The sequence below is a fragment of the Myotis nattereri genome (genome assembly GCF_964212035.1).
Source record: "Myotis nattereri genome assembly, chromosome: 2".
Taxonomy (NCBI): Eukaryota; Metazoa; Chordata; class Mammalia; order Chiroptera; family Vespertilionidae; genus Myotis; species Myotis nattereri.
The window spans coordinates 164,247,913-164,263,201 of NC_138076.1; the positions used below are offsets into that span (position 1 = coordinate 164,247,913).

At 43.0% G+C, this 15,289-nt stretch overlaps 1 protein-coding gene across 1 annotated transcript; it reads left to right on the plus strand.

The window, feature by feature from the left end:
* Positions 1-8,674: 8,674 nt before the first annotated feature.
* LOC308512666 (keratin, type II cytoskeletal 6B) lies at positions 8,675-13,489 on the plus strand (the record flags this gene model as incomplete). Its single annotated transcript, XM_081082265.1, has 9 exons — positions 8,675-9,214; positions 10,097-10,311; positions 10,638-10,698; positions 10,855-10,950; positions 11,075-11,239; positions 11,735-11,860; positions 12,666-12,886; positions 13,107-13,141; positions 13,254-13,489. The coding sequence occupies 9 exons, from the start codon at positions 8,675-8,677 to the stop codon at positions 13,487-13,489; spliced, it is 1,695 nt and encodes a 564-aa protein (XP_080938391.1).
* Between the last annotated feature and the right edge of the window lie 1,800 nt (positions 13,490-15,289).

The window sequence follows — 15,289 nt, forward strand, 5'->3', positions numbered from 1 at the left end:
CCACTGGGGTGCCTGGCCAGTCTGGGTGAGGGGCTGAGGGCTGTTTTCAGGCTGGCCGGTGACTGAAGCTCCCAGCCTCTCCTTTTTTTCTTTTTTCTTTTATTCGGGGATTTATTTATCTTCTATAATTGAAACTTTGTTGCCATCACTGGAGCTGAGAGTTGGCTCCTACTCATTCCAGCTCTGAGGCCACGGCCTGCTGAAAGCAGGTATCTGGGGTTTGTTTAGCTTCTATAATTGAAACTTTGTTGCTTTTGGAGCTCAGAGCCAGGCTGTGGCAGGCGGAGAACCTTGGCTTCCTCCATCACTGGAGCAAGCAAGCCTCCTGCTCGCTTCAGCTGCATGGCTGCCGGCGGCCATCTTGGTTGGGTTAATTTGCATATCGTGCTGATTAGCCAATGGGAGGCATAGTGAAGGTACAGTCAATTACCATGTTTGTTTATTATTAGATAGGATATATATATACATACTATATTTTATTCCTATTCATATATGCCTCTTCACTTAAAGGAAGTACTTTATGACTTCTCTTTGGCATATCTGAATTACCAGCATCACTAGTGATGGGTTTTGAAGCCATTATAAATAAGAGTTACTTGAGCACAAACACTGTGATATTGTGACAGTTGATCTAATAATTGAGATAGCTACTAAGTGACTAATGAGCCAGTAGTATGTTCAGTGTAGATACACTGAACAAAGGGATGATTCACGTGCCAGGTGGGACAGACTGGAATAGCACGATATTTTATCAGCCTACTCAGAACAGAATGCAATTTAAAACTTATGAATTATTTATTTTTGGAAATTTTTGATTTAATAGTTTAGGACCATGGTTCACTGTGGGTAACTGAAAACATGGAAAGTGAAACCATGAATAAGGGGGAACTACTCTATATAAAAGTCAATTTTGTATTATGTCAGCAATGAAGAACTGAAAATTGACATTTTAAATTTTTTATAAAAGATTAAATACTTAAGTATACATATAAAAAACTACGTAGAGAATCTATATGTGGAAAATTATAAAATACTGATGAAGAAAATCACAGGCATAAACATATGAAGAGATATTCCTTCATGAATTGGAAGACTCAATATCATTAAAATATCGATTCTTCCCAATTTGGTATACAGATTCAACACAATCTCAGTTGAAATTCCAGCAATCTCTTGTGGATTCTAAAGATTCAAGTTGATTCTTAAAGGACTTGTATGCATGCATATAAGCATAACCAATGGACATAAGACACTGGGGGATAGGGGAGGCTGGGGGACTGTCTAGGGCGGGGGGATAAAATGGACACATATGTAATACCCTTTGTAATACTTTAAGCAATAAAAAAAAAGATTCAAGTTGATTCTAAAGTCTATATGGAAAGGCAAGGTTAAATAGGTGAAGCACAGGGAAGTGGGGGCGGTTAGGGTGATGATTCTCTTCTGTATGATACTATAATGGTGAATACACAACGGTATGCATTTGTAAAAACTTATAGAATTTTGCAGCACATCGTGAACCTGAATGTTAGAAGTTTTTAAAAAGAATAACCTATGAGGTTAAGAAATCCCAGGATGAAATGCATGATGATGTGAAATGAATCTCTCTGTATTACAAATGTGTAAAACAACCTCATTGAGAGGTGTGGGGACTAAAAAGGCTGGCCTAAGTAATTTTGGAAATGAGTGAAATCTGCAAGACTAAAGGCTGTACATAAACACTGCGCTCTGGTTGATAAGGTTTTTTTCCACTGGGGATATGGCTTAATAATTCTGAAACCACTATTCATATATACTGGAATTGAAAAATTAAGTAAGTAAATGGCAGATGGTTGGAGCAAGGTTTATCACTGTTTCTGTCTGAGGTTACAGATAAACAAAGAAGGCTAAAATGATCCATATAGTAATGAATTAGAGTTGGTGACATCCGCATGAAGTTATGTTTAGTTTAATATAGACAGATGGTTACATACAGTAATATTTATAGAAATGTGCATATACAGGGGCTAGAATATAGTACACATATTTTTCTATCACCTAATGGTGCCTAGAAACAATGACACCCCAATAGCAATGAGCACATCTAGCTCCCAGGTCTTGACTTCTAAAACTATTACCCAGTATTAGTGTGATGGTTAATTGTATGTCTTCTTGGCTGGGCTACAAGGTGTCTAGATATTTGGTCAAAAATTATTCTGGGGGTTTCTGTGAGGATGTATTTATTTTATTATTTTAAAATCTTTATTGTTGAAAGTATTACATAGGTCCTCCTTCCCCCACCCCCATTAACCTCTTCCAGTCCGCTCCCATCGCCCCCCCCCCAGGCTAGGCCCTCACCACTCCATTGTCTGTGTCCATGGGTTATGCATATATGCATACAAGTTCATTGGTTGATCTTTTCCCACCTCCCATGCCTTCCCTCTGAGGATCAACAGTCTGTTCATGCTTCTATGTCTCTGGGTCTATTTTTGATCTTCAGTTTATTTGGTTCAGCAGATTCCACGTATGAGTAAGATCATGTGATACTTATCTTTCTCTGGCTGGCATATTTTGCTCAGCATAATATTCTCCAGGAACATTCATGCTGTTGCAAATGGTAAGAGTTCTTTCTTTTTTATTGCCATGTAGTATTCCATTGTGTAAATGTACCATAATTTTTTTATCCACTCATCTGCTGATGGACATTTAGGCTGTTTCCAAATCTTTTTTTTTTTTTTTTTAAGAATCTTCTACTTTATTTTTTTTTAAATATATTTTATTGATTTTTTACAGAGAGGAAGAGAGAGAGATAGAGAGTTAGAAACATCGATGAGAGAGAAACATCGATCAGCTGCCTCCTGCACATCCCCCACTGGGGATGTGCCCACAACCCAGGCATATGCCCCTGACCAGAATCGAACCCGGGACCCTTCAGTCCGCAGGCCGACGCTCTATCCACCGAGCCAAACCGGTTTTGGCTGTTTCCAAATCTTAGCTATTGTAAATTGCGCTGCTATGAACATAGGGGTGTTTATATTCTTTCTGATGAATGTTTTGGGTTTCGTAGGATATATTTCCAGAAGTGGATCACTGGGTCAAATGGGAGTTTCATCTTTAATTTTTTGAGGAAACTCCATACTGTTTTCCACAGTGGCTGTACCAGTCTGCATTCCCACCAGCAGTGAAGGAGGATTCCCTTTTCTCCACATCCTTGCCAACACTTGTCGTTTGTTGACTTGTTGATGATAGCCATTCTGACATGTGTGAGGTGATACCGCATTGTCAGTTTGATTTGCATCTCTCATGCAGAGGAATTCCAAACTCGGATGATTAGTGACTTTGAGCATTTTTAAATATGTCTCTTGGCTTTCTGTATGTCCACTTTGGAGAAGTGTCTATTTAGGTCCTTTGCCCATTTTTTAATTGGATTGTTTGTCTTCCTTTTGTTAAGTTGTATGAGTTCCCTACATATTTTGGAGATTAACTCCTTGTCAGATGTATCATTGGCAAATATGTTCTCCCATGCAGTGGGCTTTCTTGTTATTTTGTTGATGGTTTTCTTTGCAGTGCAGAAGCTTTTTATTTTGATGTAGTCCCATTTGTTTATCTTCTCCTTAGTTTCCATTGTCCTAAGAGATGTATCAGTAAACATATTGCTACAAGAGATGTCCAAGATTTTGGTGCCTATGATTTCTTCTATCATGTGAAGGTGTAGTTAGATAAAATTAACATCTAAATTAATAGGCTGAGTAAAGTATATTGCCCACCATAATGTAAGTGGGCCTCACCCAATCAGTTGAAGGTTGAAATAGAACAAAAAGCTGACCCTGCACTAAATAAGGGAGAATTTTCTTATCAAATTATTTTCCTACTAGTACACTGGTGCTTTCTAGTTCGGCAACAACCTGTCTGCTTCAGGACTTGGACTGGGACATCAGTTCTGCAGATATTAGATTTGCCAACCTCCCAAAACCACATGAGCCAATTTCTTATAATATGTATGCATACATGTCTATATATATAAAAGTGTAGTATACAAATCGACTGGATGGCAGAACGACCGGCTGCTATGACCTGCACTGACTACTAGGGAGAAGACAGTCAACACAGGAGCTGCCCTCAACCCACAGGCCCCAGTCGCCCAATGGGGAATGGGGAGCTGGGGGTGGGTGGCAGCGGACTCATGTGGCACCAAGCCAAGGCAGGTGTGAGTGAGCGGGGCCGATCGCCCTGCCTGTCGCCCCCCACACAGAGGATGAGTGGCAGCAGTGGTGGGGGAGGGGTGTGTGGGGTGGTCAAATGCCGGCAGCTCGGGAAGACCAGCCCTGATCGCAAGCCAGGCTAGGGACCCTACCATTGCATAAATTTTGCGCACTGGGCCTCTAGTATATAAGATTATATCTTCTATTGGTGTGTTTCTCTGGACAACCCTGGATAATACTATTGGAAATAAAGGCTCATTTATTAGGAATGAAGGAGAAACTATTGTTTCTAGGAATGAGGTGGGAAATATATGATTACACAAGAGCATCTTTCAGTGCCATAAAGTAAGGAAGCAATCAAAAAACCCACCGAAAGAGCTCCTAAAAGCCAAATTGGAACTATCTGAGCCAGAAGTTAATTAATTAAAAACAGATAATACAGTATTTGGTTATAATCCAAAGTATAAATATTCATGGTTCATACTTATGTAAATAAATGATTGGATAATAATTAATAAGGGATGATAGACACTCTCATGCAGAGGAACTCCATTTTTATATAGGTGTTCCCACCTCAGAAAGGTAGAGAATAACTCTTCCCCTCTAAGTGTGGGCTGTGCACACTGACTTCCTTCTGAAGGAATAAGGGGTAAAAGAGTAACTTTACAGTAGAGAAATCTAATGAACATTTCCTCAACCAAGTAAGCAAGGTTAATATCAACAGCGATGTCATGCTGACAGTGTGTGCCCTTGATCTGATGAGGTGGGAATGGTGCTTAATCTGTCTATTTGTGGTCCCCCTAATCATAAAGAGTCAATGCACCTCACTGTGAGACTACAGACTGATTGAACTTAGGGCATACTTGTCACTGACTACATTTTTTAATCTAACTGCATAACAGTTATTATATCATAATCAAGTCCTTTCTTAATGAAATCTAATACCTATTTACATTCAGATTTAGATGAAAAAGTAACTATTACTTATACATGCATGGACATATTTATAAGTGAAATGACCTGATACCTGGATTTTCTATAAGATGCTTCATCAAAATAAATGGAAAATACAGATATAAAAAGTAGGGGAATTAGATTAAACAATAATGATAAAATATTGATAATCATTTAATCTGGGTAATTGGTATATGTTGGTTGAATACTATTCTCTTTAATTGTATCTGTTTGAAATTTTCAATAATACAAATTTTATTTCAGTCATAAAGTAATCTGTTATACTGAGAAGAGCACAGATATGTTTGGAATTAAACTTCTAGTGATGGGAAATATGATGTCTGGTAGGAACATTTCAGATGACCCACAACATGGTTCTAGAAAAGAAAGAAGCCCTGAGGTCAATGATATCTACATTGAATAAAATTATTTCCATGAATTATGAAAGAGGAACATTAATATTTCTAACTTAAGGTTATTAAATGAACATTTTAGTTAATATGACATGTTAAATATAAATATATGAATGGGAGACTTCTAAATATAACCTAGTAGAGGATAGGGAGGCATTTCCCACTTCTCAGGAATTACCTAAAAACAATAAGAAGAACAAGAAATATAAAGGTTAACTCCACCCTCAATCACACAAAAAATCTTAAAATCCCTAAATTAAAAATATATCTATATCACAAAGATAAAGAATCGACACACAATTGTTAGGAAAACAGAGAGAGTAGCTGCTCACAGCTGAAGATCTGAGAAAAGCCAGTGGAAACACTCTCACAAACAAACAAATCCAAACCAAGCAACAGGAAAACCACAAAGGAATGCCAGACAAAGCAAATGCTGAGGTTTTCCTACTTGCCAGGCACCATTGACTCATGAAACTCCTACTAAGCCGATGGAAAGGACACTTCCTTAGGTGCAAGTCCAAGAAGCTCATGTTGCAGCAGTCAGAACTGGGTGTGTGGTCTGGAGGCAGGTCCCCATATATCATAAGTCTCAAGAAACTCTGAAGGCAGCATTGAACAAGGAATCAGTCAAGGCCTACTGGCAGTATTGTGTTGGTGTTGTGAAGCAAAGAAAGACTGTGAATTGTGAGCCACTCTGTAGCGATCTTTGTTGGTTTGCTGAATTAAATATTAAAATAATTATTTACCCCAGCCCTGTGTCATAATGGGAATTCCTGCCAGCCTGGATATGGCCTTGGCCCCTCCTCCCAGAATCCTTTCTGCAAATGCAGGTCTAGAAGTAGCTTACCTCATTCAGAGATGAGCACTAGTCAAAAAGGAACCATTCCAAAAGCACCAGAAGATACTTTACTTTTTTAAAAACTCAGGAAATAGAAAAAAACAAAAAACACTCAACAGAAAAGTCACAATAAAATAACATTATGTTGACTTTGAAATTCAATGAAATAAACATCATGATAAAATCAGAGAAGAAAGGGGCAACATAATCTATATATAAAAAACCCTAATATGCAAATAGACCAAACCACCGAACAACTGAGCAACCAGTCGCTATGACATGTGCTGACCACCAGGGGGCATGCGCAGAACAAAGCGGGCGTTTGCAGCAAGCGGAAGAGTGCAGAACATGGCAGGCATTGGCCATGGTGGGATGGTGGATCAGGTGAGCGGGGGCGCCAGACCAAGGCAGGGTGCTGGTTGCTGTCATTGGGATGAGCCTCTGGTGGTTACTGAAAATTCTTTGCTCCCGCATGCTGTGGTCCCGCCTGGCACTTGCACCTGCTGCCGGTGCCGGAGCCACCACTTGAACTGGTTGCAGCGCCGGGTGCCAGCCCCAATTGCTCAGTGTTGTCAACAGATGGGAGGGGTTGCTGCTGGCCCCAATCACCCTTCAGGGCTTCTCCACCTCCCCCTGCTCCTGAGGGATAATCAGGGCCTGCAGCCTCCTCTCACACCAGCTGCTGGTGCTGGAGCCACTACTCACACCCACAGCCAGTGCCAGCCCCACTTGCACCCGCAGCCGGCGCCAGAGCTGCCGCTCACACCTGCTGCTGGCACCCGACACCAATCCCGATCACTCTGCACCGTCAGCAGGTGAGAGCAGCAGTTGCCGGCCCTTATCATTCCTGAGGGCTTCTCCACCTCCCCCTGCTCCTGAGGGGCAATCTGGGCAGCAGCCACTGCTTGCACCTACTCGCACCTGCTGCTGGCACCAGTCCCAATCACTCTGCGCTGTCAACGGGTATGAGCGGGAATGGCACCGTCAGTGAATGAGAGTGGGGCGGCAGCAGACAGGGGACCAGGGTCTGCAGCAGGAGGGGCCGGGCAGGGTCACGGAGGATGGGCCGAGACCTGCCCCTGTGCCCACCACAGCCTCATGGCCCAAAGTTCATTTCAAGATGCACGAATTCGTGCACTGGGACTCTAGTGAGACAATAAAAGATTAAAACAGTTGCTTGTGGAGCTCAGAAAAGAAGCAGAGGAAAAACAAAACAAAACAAAACTACAGTCACCCAGCTGGCATGGCTCAGTGGTTGACCATCAACCTATGAACCAGGAGGTCATGGTTCAATTCCCAGTCAGGGTACATGCCTGGGTTGTGGGCTTGATCCCCAGTGTGGGTGTGCAGGAGGCAGCTGATCAATGATTCTCATCATTGATGTTTCTCTCTCTCTCTCTCTCTCTCTCTCTCTCTCTCTCTCTCTCTCTCTCTCTTCCCCTTTCCCTTCCTCTATGAAATGAATTTTAAATTTTTTTTTTAAAAGCCACAATAGAAATGAAGGCCAAACTGAAAGTAGCACAAAGAGAAAAAGACATTGCTGAATGCACAATAAGAGACAAACAGGTGAAGCGAAGAAAAGCCAGCAGTTACGAAAAAAACAATCTTAAAGTATTAGAAGAGAATCAAAAGGTGGGAGAAAAAGTAAGTCCAACACAATTTGGAAAAGAGGATGTGGGAGTATAGAAGAAATAAGCCTGGCCATGATATAATCCATCTTATAAAGCTGGGTAATAAGTACACAAGGGCCCATCCTGGTGTTATTCTACTTATCTACCTGTGTGGAATTTTACATTGAAGGAAAGGCATTTTTAACTTTGTAATCAACAAAAAGGAGCAGGACTCTTTCTATTAGGCATATTCAACAGCCTGTATTGAGCTGCAGTATCTCTGCTGAGTGAAACAGCAGTTTGCAGAGGAGAGCACTCTGATACATACGCATGAAATGCAGAGCCTTTGTTTGATTCAGTGACTAACTCCTAGCTCAGTGAATTGAGAATAGTCTTATTGTACTCAGATCAAGTCAAAGCTAGAAGGCAAGAAAATTTCCCCTGACTATAGAAAGCCAAAATGCAATCTTCATATTTCATAACTTTTCTAATAATCCAGCTGTGATCTCACTGCTTGTAAAGCCCAACCCTCCCCAATCTGCAAGCTCACCTTCCAGGACTGAGCCCAGCCCATTTCCACTATATATAAACTGCTGCCGGCAACCTCATCACACACCTGCTGCTCTCAGCTCTACCCTCCAGCCTCTCACGCCTTCTTCAGCCTTCTCATCTTCAGGAACCATGTCGAGCAAATCCACCATCAGGACCCAAAGCAGCAGCCACCGTGGCTTCAGTGCCAGCTCAGCCAGAGTCCCTGGGGTCAGCCGCTCTGGCTTCAGCAGTGTCTCCGTGTGCCGCTCCAGGGGCAGTGGAGGCCTCGGTGGAGTGTGCGGAGGAGCTGGCTTTGGCAGCAGGAGCCTCTATGGCCTGGGGGGCTCCAAGAGGATTTCCATCGGAGGTGGCAGCTGTGCCATCAGTGGAGGATATGGTGGCAGAGTTGGAGGTGGCTTTGGCTTTGGAGGTGGAGCCGGGAGTGGATTTGGTTTTGGCGGTGGATCTGGTGGTGGCTTTGGGCTCGGTGGTGGAGCTGGCTTTGGTGGTGGCTATGGGGGCGCTGGCTTCCCTGTGTGCCCCCCTGGAGGCATCCAAGAGGTCACGATCAACCAGAATCTCCTCACTCCTCTGAACCTGCAAATCGACCCCACCATCCAGCGGGTGAGGACTGAGGAGCGGGAGCAGATCAAGACCCTCAACAACAAGTTCGCCTCCTTCATTGACAAGGTGAGCCAGGAGGACCTGTCCTCCAGTGGGGACTCAGAGTCCCCAAAGTAGAGGACCAACACATGTTCTCTCGGGGGGAGAAGAGGGTGGAGGGGAAAAGGGACTCAGCCTGGCTCCCTCCTGGGATCTGATAGGCAGAAGCTGGTGGAAATCATTTAGAACTGTTGAATATCTAAATGTCCCTCATTCCAGTCTACAAAGAATTCTCAACTTTTGATAATCCTGAAGCAAAGAAAAATCAGTGAGAAAATGGAACGAATTAACTTTACTTTGTGAAGAAAATCTAAGACATTAGAAATAAAATTCCAGTGAAAACTGCTTTAGAGCTTGGGTAGTGGGGAAAAAAAGAAAAGAAAAGGATATTCTAGCTGGATTAGAAAAAAAGACAGAAACATTTAGATGTCTCATAGAAACACTAATTGATTTTAGAAACAGAGAAGGACAATTCAACGAGGAGGTTTTATAGGACACTCATACACTGAATGGGCAGTTAGAATGGAATCCATTTATCAATTAGATTTAAATTTTAATTATTAGATTCTAAATATTTAGCTATGTCATAACTAAATAAAAATGTTGTGCTTTATATCAGGGAAATACTACTTTAAACTAGTTGTGTGATTGCACTTGACAAGAGAAATGTTGAAAGTCTCTGGTAGGCTCCATTACTTAGAGGGTGAGAGCACCTCTGTGTCCATGGGGGAACTTCATGGAGGAGATCAGTGGGGTGTGAACAGTTTGAGGGAGCAGAACTGTCAGCTTGAGCCTCTATACAATGTCTAATAGTCCAATGCTGTTACCACACAGGCCTGCTTGGGAACCTGACAACTCATACTACTTTTTTCCTTCCTTCGTCTGGCAAATACCACTGTGTTTCTCCAGGTGCGCTTCCTGGAGCAGCAGAACAAGGTTTTGGACACCAAGTGGACCCTGCTGCAGGAGCAGGGCACCAAGACCGTGAGGCAGAACCTGGAGCCTTTGTTTGAGCAGTACATCAACAACCTCAGGAGACAGCTGGACAGTATCCTTGGGGAGAGAGGCCGCCTGGACTCAGAGCTCAGAGGCATGCAGGACATGGTGGAGGACTTCAAGAACAAGTGAGTTAAGGAGAGATATGGGGTAATTTCCAGAACTGCACACTTCAAGACCAGGTTGAGATGTGGTCATGATTTTGTTGCAAACCATGTCCACAAAGATGAAAATCAAAAATGTTGCTTAAAAACAAACCTGAGAGAAATGAAGCAAAAGGCTGGATAGGTGCATAGGGAGAGTAAAAAAGGAAACATTTAGGGACCACAAAAATCATCTTTGAGGCTTACTGTCATGAAAGCTGACCTTGGATATATCCATTATGGAAAGTTCTGACCCCAGGCTGCCTTTTCTGTATCATTGTCACCACTGACATATGCCTTTCTCATTCTAGATATGAAGATGAAATCAACAAGCGCACCGCTGCAGAGAATGAATTTGTGACTCTGAAGAAGGTGAGCTGATTACAACCAAGGGTTCATGTTTCTTTGCAAAGGAAGAAAACTCTGGAGTCCTCCCCACATCTGAGAGGACAAAAGTGGGGAGGCTCAACGGTGGGCAGATGGGGAAGGAGGGCTCAGCTAACCCCATGGTGTTGGCTTATTCCCCAGGATGTGGATGCTGCCTACATGAACAAAGTTGAACTACAAGCCAAGGTAGATGCTCTCATGGATGAGATCAACTTCATCAGAGCCTTCTATGAAGCCGTAAGCATCTCCACCTTCATTTGAATTACTCTAATGGGGCTCTGCAAAAGGGTGGAAGATCTTGGGGTTGGGAAGCCTGTAAACTTTACAGGAGAAAATGATCTGACCATCTTATGTTCTGCAGGAACTGGCTCAGATGCAGACACACATCTCAGACACTTCTGTGGTCCTTTCCATGGACAACAACCGTGACCTGGACCTGGACAGCATCATTGCTGAAGTCAAGGCCCAATATGAGGAGATTGCTCAGAGGAGCCGGACAGAGGCTGAGTCCTGGTACCAGACCAAGGTGAGCAGTGAGTGGGCAACTGATGAGAAATTCTTGTGTTCATTCCCTAAACACTAGCAAAACTACCAGACTTCACAGGGAAAACGTACTTCTAAGGAAGCTGGTGTCCTCTCACAGAATGTGTACCCTGCAACGATAGAGTAGATAACGACAGAATTTATGTGCAATTCTGTAAGTCAAAGAAACCCAAGCAAGAGGAAAGCTAATGTAGATAAGAACCTAGTGATCATTGCTTTAGCTTCACACTGACGCTGCCTCTCTGAAACCAGTGCAGGACATTGCTGGTTCTGAAGAGAACTAGAAAGGCAGTGGTTTCATGACAAGGTTGGTCTGAGATGAGTGTAGAGGATCCAATGACCTAGTAACATCAGCATTTCCTAAAATCTTTTTTGAAAAGCCTTTGGGTTGAATTTATTAAAAGCCTGGCACAGTGTGACAGTCAGTGTTAACATGTGAAAGGCCATATACATCAGCTTCTCTCCCTCTTTGCTACAGTATGAGGAGCTTCAGGTCACAGCTGGCAGACACGGAGATGACCTGCGCAACACCAAGCAGGAGATTGCTGAGATCAACCGCATGATCCAGAGGCTGAGATCTGAGATTGACCATGTCAAGAAACAGGTATGGTGGGGACTAAGGAAAATAAAAGCATCCTTTCCTTGCTAGACCACCACGTGGTCACCAACCATCATTTTTTATTCCTGGGAATTTGGGAGACAATAGGGAGAGGACACCATGCAGTGTCTACCCTGAGTGAGTTCCCACAGGTAGGTGGATAGATCCCAACCCAAGAGCATGATAAAAACAGGTGGACAAAACCAATTTCCCCTGTCAGAGCTGTAAAATATAGTCTAGAAGCATTGAATAGAGATGACATGGGAACAGTTGATTTAGGAATGAACAAAACTGGGAAAGAAAAGGCAGGCCAGGAAGTGAGGAAGATTGGTGCAAATCTGCCCAAGATTCAAGGTCAAAAAAAATGATAGTCAAGCAAGGACACTGAACAAAGACCAGTGTCACCTAAAATTGTGAGGTATAAGAAACCCATCACCTCCATGAGAATGTTTGTGATTTTGTAGAAGTTAGTGTGGCTGCTACATGAGAATATTAAAAGCTGTCAAAATTTAAAACAAGTTAGTGGGTACATTTCTTCCTTTGGCCTCTGATCTATATCTGCTGTAGTACCTTCTACCAGTCAGCCCCCACAACCTCATGCAGGGTGGTTAGTACAAAGGGGCACAGGTTTTTTCAGATGACTCATAAATTAGATAAGGTTTGCAGAATGGAAAAAGACTGGATAGAAAGGGTCTGAGCTGCATTTCCATGCTATCAGGGCTCTGGCTCTCTTCCTCACTGGGAAATAGGAACCACAGCTAGTCTCGGGAGGACTAGATTGCAAATTCATTCTGCTTATCTCCCCTTCTAGTGCGCCAACCTGCAGGCCGCCATTGCTGATGCTGAGCAGCGTGGAGAGCTGGCCCTCAAGGATGCCAAGAGTAAGCTGGTTGAGCTGGAAGATGCCCTGCAGAAAGCCAAGCAGGACATGGCCCGGCTCCTGAAGGAGTACCAGGAGCTGATGAATGTCAAGCTGGCCCTGGATGTGGAGATTGCCACCTACAGGAAGCTGCTGGAAGGCGAGGAGTGCAGGTGGGCCACTCACAACCTCCTCTATCATCTGGGTGCTTCTCCATGATGTGCAGCCAGTGAGCCCAAGCTTAAAGCACCCTAGTGATGGCCATAATTACTACTCTCAGAGAACCATGGAAGAGGCAGTTTCCCCATGGATGGTCCTCACATGGAGGCTTCCCACACTGATCCAGGAGTGGTTCTCTGAGGTCTCATGGTCTCTGTGTTTCTTCCTTCCTAGGCTGAGTGGGGAAGGTGTTGGACCAGTCAACATCTGTAAGTATCTTTGCTTGCCTCCCTCCCTTACCCTTGTGTTCTTCTGACTTGACTCAGGCTGACATAATGAGCTCACCATGTCTGTGTGTCCTTGTTTCTCTCCCCTCCACAGCTGTGGTACAATCCACCGTCTCCAGTGGTTATGGCAGTGCTGGTGGTGTCGGCAGTGGCTTCGGCCTGGGTGGAGGCAGCGGCTACTCCTATGGCAGTGGTCACAGCCTTGGAGGTGGCTTCAGTTCTGGCAGTGGCAGAGGCTTTGGAGGTGGCCTCAGCTCTGCTGGGGGCAGCAGTTCCACCATCAAATACAGCACCACCTCATCCACCACAAGGAAGGGCTACAAGCACTGAAGTCCTCCCATTGGCTCTTGGTCCCACATTGTCTCAAGGCCCCCTTTGCAGCTGCATGGTCCTCTCTTCAGGTTGCTTCTTCTCTCCTGTCTCAGATTTCTCTTGGCCCCTGGGTTAAGCTGGAATTGCCTAGTCCTCATTTCCTCTATCAATTCCTGTTAGATCTGAGCTTTCATTACTCACCCTAAGAAGGTCAACAATCAATGTCATGCAGACATGTAGACATCCTTTTGATGTTCCCATATTATTATCAGATATATCAGTCTGCCATAATTCTGGTAAGAAAATGACGTATGCCCCATGAAAATTGAAACTTGATCTACATCATCTACAGAATGGGGAATCTTACCTTTGATGTCTGACTTCCCTGCTCATTATAACTCCACACAGGAGTTGCCCTTAGGACAAATAAGTTATCTTCCCATCAGTGTCCCTAGATGGTATTGACACAACACTCTCATGTACAGAGTTATATCCCTGCAATATTTTTCTCTGCTCTTTGCTTTCTTTTGTTGTGTTCAATAAAGCATATTTCTAATACAAAGATTTTGTGTTAGACTGTATCTCTGATCATGTATTGGTTCTGAAACTTTCTCATACCACACAATGATCCTCATATTCAGAGAACCATTTCTCAGCCACACTGACAATTTACCTTGCTTCATGCCCAACTCGGTCAGTGAGCACTGTGTGAATCTCAGCTATCCTGTGAGTTGATGACTACCAACAACTATTCAGTCCTCTGCTACTCAAGTCTCTTTTTCAGAATGAAGTGTTTTAGAGAAAAGGAAGCCAGGGTCCTGGAACCTAAATCAGTATAACCTCATAACTGAGGGGTTTTGTTTTTCAAGCTCTATCATTTGGTGGCTTGGTCCCCACCCAGATATCTGAGATTCTCGGAGATACCCCTCACTACTCCCACCCACAAACAAGGAAACACTGTACTGACCCAGCAAAACAGAGGCCAGTTGGTAGGAAGGCGAAATGCTTGATTCCTCTCTATGATAATAAAGACTTTTGCCACGAAATTATTGTTTTTACTAGTATATACCATCTTGAGATGTATCAAACCAGTTGGTACAGAAAAAAATATCCCCAGATCATGGTGGATGGATTAATAAAACCACATAGTGCTAAATCAGTTGGGAAAGATTTCTTTTGCATCCAAAGATAGTTGGATTCACTGAAGAAGTTCTCTTGACAAATGCTGGTTAAAATTTATGGACCTGTAAATTTGATAGTCTGTTAATTACATCTCCATAACTTTGAAATAAAATAACTCAATAAAATATATTAATAAAACCTCGAAAAAGTGTTGGTTAGGAGTTTTGTTCTGAAAAGCTATTGGCAAAAAGATGAGATTGAAAGATGGTCCATGTGCACAGGCAGGAGGTGGTTCTGGCTGGGAACAATCTCCTTTTGTGATCAGATATCCAAAAACCATTTTCAGTGTAAAGATGGATGCAAATTTTGATAAGCAAAAATAGATTTTGGAGGTTCCTTAAAATCTCCCCAGATATCAGTGTCAGGATTATATTTTGACTTTTAGACAGAAATGGATTCTCTATCTTTCAGGTCATGTTTGTACAAGCTTATTTTAGAATTTGGCTAATCAGGTATTTTATACTCAATCTTATCTATAGGCAAAAAAATTAAAAAACAAGGAAAACTTCCAATAACAACAATAATGAACTCAGTTAAAATAATATTTTGTTAATCTGAGACCATGGCAGAATCCCTGTGCCTCAGGTCATGAGTCAAGTTACAGTCTAGCCTTGTTCCATGATTGCCTGCAGGTTG